General features: G+C 28.2%; 1 protein-coding gene across 1 annotated transcript in view; it reads left to right on the top strand.

The window, feature by feature from the left end:
• LOC111642056 (fatty acid hydroxylase domain-containing protein 2-like) overlaps positions 1-3,778 on the top strand; it is an 11,759-nt gene extending 7,981 nt beyond the window's left edge. The window contains exons 2-4 of the mRNA XM_023388325.1: positions 2,791-2,996; positions 3,270-3,312; positions 3,683-3,778. Coding sequence (XP_023244093.1) covers positions 2,791-2,996; positions 3,270-3,312; positions 3,683-3,778 — 345 coding nt within the window. The remainder of the gene's footprint in view (positions 1-2,790; positions 2,997-3,269; positions 3,313-3,682) is intronic.
• The last annotated feature ends 1,133 nt before the right edge of the window (positions 3,779-4,911 follow it).

Raw genomic sequence — 4,911 nt, forward strand, 5'->3', positions numbered from 1 at the left:
AATCCTACAATTTTTTGTTTATAACGTAGTTTATACGGATTATTTTCAAAAAAATATACGTATTTTGAAAATGTTGAGTCGAATTAGTCTAGAATCGATTAATTTTATGAAAGAAAACCTTTCAAACAGCCGTAGTCCGTAAACTATGATTCCTACAAAATTGATTCATAAAGAACGGAACGTATCTACCGTCTTATAGGGGGATCTACTGTACTACAATAAATAATGGCTCGTTAGTATTTGCATCTTTTGTAAGATTCATCCCTTCCGTAAAAATTAAGCTTTTTGCCATTTCGTAATAATTAAAAGTATAAAAAGTTTTTAAAATAAAACAAGATAACAGAGGGCGTCTCACTTGGTTTAAATGTTGCAGGAAAAGTTAAGCAACTCTTTTGGTGGTTGTTAAGCTCAAGGACAAAAACGCTTAAAAACTTGTTAGTTATTTTTCATACATATTTTAAATAAATAATCGTGCATTATTGCCACCAAATTAATAATTTTAAACAATTTATTATTCAAAAAATACTCATCAGTGTATGTCTTTGCATAGAACTTGACATAATTTAAAGAACCATAGTATAATAAACGTAAGTCTGTATTTTCTTTTGTAGTTTACAGTCAACAAGATAATATGGTATTAATTGCTTTGTTTATAAATCCTTGATTCCTACTGTTCATGTCTTGAATTCCTAGATACAGTGAAAAGGCATTATAGATTTAAATCAAATAAGAAATTTATTTGTAAGTAACTTTATTAATCGCTTACAAATTTGTTTTCAACAAACTCCCTCTTACAAAGAGTCAGACTCCAAACAAATTTTCATATTAATGCTATTTAAAAATGATGATAAATAGAAGTCTTTGTCTTAGAAACTTAAGGCTTAAAGATAAGATTATTAAGTCCAACTGTTTTTTTTCAATATCATTCTCAATGTAGATTATAATTTAATTATTAGAACTTAATTTTATTTCAAATAATGAAAAAAATGTTCTTTTTATTAAATAAGTAATTAATTTTGACAGCGTAATATATAAAATAACTACATTATTTACTATTTTCTTAAAAACAATTAGTTATGTATTTTGATGGATTTTATTTACGTAATCTTCAAAATAATAATTAATTTGAAAAAAGTGTAGTTTTCAGGATATTGCACGAATGAATAATTGCACTACCCAACATGAATTTTTATCTTCGAGGAAATCATAACGGTTTCTTATCAACTACGATGCTTAAACTTCGAAAATTAGCAAGAAACTTTCTCATTACGTCACCGTTTTTTCAGATATTGAAGCCATTATTATAACAAATTTCTGCATTTACCATGGTGAGGTAGATCAGTTAATACATTAATTTAGGAAGTAATTTTACAGAAAGTATTTCCAGTGTAGCGAAACAAGCCGCTAACATGTTTATGTTGTTAAATTAAACGTATTCGTTAAAACGTTTTAAATCGGAGCGTAGATTCGTTGATAGATTTTGGAACAGTTTGTTAAAATTCTTCAACATAAAATGTTCAATTTCCTTCAAAATTCTTGGCGTTTTTAACGAGAAACGTGGTAAAAGGATTTAACAAGCAACAGAAAAGAAGTATCAAACTCACACTGACCCAGTGATGCTGGGAGACTACTCAAGTTTCTTATAAGAGTAAGAAGTATTACAAGAGGAAATCAATATTCAAACGACTTTTTTTCTTGTAAGCTTATATACGCTTTTGACACGTTTGGCTGTGTTTAATGTTTAAGTTGCTTAGCAAGTGTACATGCACAGCGCAGAGTTTGATGCTATATAACAGCCGGTTTTGGTGCAAACCGTTTTATAACGCGAGAGATCGAAACATTTTCCATCTCTCGCATTATAAAACATGATGTGTAAAACATTGTAAATAATTTGGATTTTACGTAAAATTGTTTATTTTTAACCTGATGTATCTGCCAACGTTTAAGACAAAGTATAGGCCTATAAAGAAAGAGCGCTACGTCGTAATGATTTTTCGCAGATACGTGTGATATATCGACATATTATGTATATCATTATACAAAGATGTGTCTACGAAATGTAATTTTTCAGTCTTGCACGTTAGGAAATTTTAAGAAAGACATTTCAAATCAGCAGGAAATTATATAAGAATAACCTATTTTAACGCCGGAGATATATACATAAACATATTTATGTTAGGTAATATAATTAAAAGTAAAATTGATTCTTCAATAGTTATACTTTTATTTCCGTAATATTTCAATTGTGTTTCTACATTGTCTACGTATACCTTGTTTATAAATACGACTTATATTGTATAACTTTTAATTAGCTGAAACAGGAAGTATAGTCAAAAAGTAAGACTTTCTACCTCTGCTAATTAGAATCTACACCAGTATAAAAAGTCTTATTTATAAACAAAGTCTGTGTAATTAGTTTAAAAATACAATTAAAATTAGTTCTCTTTTCAGTTAGTGACAACTTATAGCCATATCGATGTATCAAAAATTAACAATACAATGAGAAAGTTTGTAATGGCGAATTCGGCTTGCTGCTGTAGTGAACTCTGTACACTCTACACAGTTTGACTCTGTACAGTAGATTAAGGCTCCTTCTCTTCTACTGTTTAGAGTAGAGCAGTTGCTTGGGTCACTATCCTACTACAATTCGTTGGTTAATCTCTTTCTTTTTTATTTTCTTACGAAATGATAACATCATTAATCTACTTATGCTGTTTGGTAGAAATGCCAGCCAAATTCGCCAAATTAAAATAATATACATTATTCATTTTTCAAAATTATTTATTTCAGGTGAAAATGTCAACAGTTTATCAAGTGGTGAAACAGGTGTCGGTGAATCATTTTCTTATCACGTTCCCATTCGTTCATTTTTGTCACAAACTTTTGAAATGGAGAGGAATAGAAAGTGTTGATACAATTCCAAGTGTTCGATCGATAATTGTAGATCTTCTGTTCTATTACATCATATATGAATTTTTATTTTATTACATCCACAGGTACTATAGTTTCTTAAATTATTTTTTTAGTATTAAGATACTACCTGAATAAAGAACTCAAATGTCAAAATTATTAGTTGTTTGTTTTGAATTGTAATTCAAATAAAAAAAATAATAATAGCGATTAATATTCATATCTTTAAATAAGTTTTATGCGTTTGGTATTTTTTTAAAATAATTATTAATCCGTATTCGAAATGAATGTAATGAGAACTTTTTGCAAACAAGATTATATTTTTTAATGATATATATATATATATATTTATTTTTTAGATTGTTACATCACCCCANAGAAAAAACTATATTACATACAAATGTACGAACAAATTAAAATCCAGCGAAGCGGGTCCTTGCAGCTAGTAATTAAATAAAATTTCATGAAAACAGTTTCTGATAATCTCAATTAATTTATTTCCATTATAATGGAGTTATCACAAATTTTATGTAACTTTATGGCAATATATTTCTTAACTGTGCTGCATTAAAAACAAAATTATAGATCTATAAATTCTCATAGTCGCCCGTATGGCTGCATATCCTTTCTTAATATCGAAAACGGAGTTAGATAAAAAATTCGAAGCGAGATATGCGAAGCGAAGGGACAGCAGGCTTCGATTAACTATGTATAAAGTTCCAGTTTGCATCGAGAGTCACGTTATTTCAATTCAAATAATTTCTTCTGATAGATGATGGCTGGTATCAGTCTGTTGTCAGTAGAAACGTATGATGTACTGGGNTGGATCGATAATTGTAGATCTTCTGTTCTATTACATCATATATGAATTTTTATTTTATTACATCCACAGGTACTATAGTTTCTTAAATTATTTTTTAGTATTAAGATACTACCTGAATAAAGAACTCAAATGTCAAAATTATTCGTTGTTTGTTTTGAATTGTAATTCAAATAAAAATAATAATAATAGCGATTAATATTCATATCTTTAAATAAGTTTTATGCGTTTGGTATTTTTTAAAAATAATTAGTAATCCGTATTCGAAATTAATGTAATGAGAACTTTTTGCAAACAAGATTATATTTATGCTTCTAACACAATATAGTGCTATAAATTAAGACACTTGGCGGATTTTCTCATCTTTATTTAGTTGATACGTGTGGAAAAAATTACACGTTTCGAGCTCTTAAGCTCCTCTTCAGTCAACTAAAACATTTAAAAAGGATATAACATACACATAAAAAGGAATAACAAGTTTTGTAAAATTCTTAAAAAATAAAACATACCTATCCATACAGGTTTTATAAATTAAAGTAGCAGTTTTCTTTCGATATTTTNTACTAAATTTTGGAAGCTGAAATGCAAATTATTTTTATAAAAATGGCTGAAAAGGTGAGATTTGCGAAAAACAAGTGAAAAACATATTACTAGAAACGTATGATAGTAAAAACCATCATTTTATTGCGCGTAAAAATATACAAAGAACAAGTAAAACGCATGCAAACGATAGAAAATTCGAATCAGCGATTTCCGAAATTTTATCTATCAGTTTCATTATTTAGAAACATGAAAGGATGATATTTGCAAACACAAACTCTTACCACATTCGGTTCTTTCTGCAAGTTACAGAAAATTATTTCACATGCAGCCCGGCGCATAACTTTTTCTATTTCGTTGATCAGGTTTAAAGTTCGTTCATGATAAAATTTTTACTTTTCCGGCTGTTATATATAACAAAAAAAAGTACTGTATTCTGATTGGTCAAAAAATGACTTCCAAAAATGTTTACATTACTGGACTCAGGACTCATTGAAATGTCGAGAAATTAAAAAAAAATTTAGGGTTCTTTTTTGTATAAATAGATGTGTGTGTAGACTGGCAAAATTTTGTTCACCCTCTTTATAGCTTAATAACTCCCGTGCTTTCTATGGAAAATTTTTGAAATTTTGAATAAAGGT

Source organism: Centruroides sculpturatus, unplaced genomic scaffold (assembly GCF_000671375.1).
Source record: "Centruroides sculpturatus isolate CEXI.00-Female unplaced genomic scaffold, Cexi_2.0 scaffold1519, whole genome shotgun sequence".
Classification (NCBI taxonomy): domain Eukaryota; kingdom Metazoa; phylum Arthropoda; class Arachnida; order Scorpiones; family Buthidae; genus Centruroides; species Centruroides sculpturatus.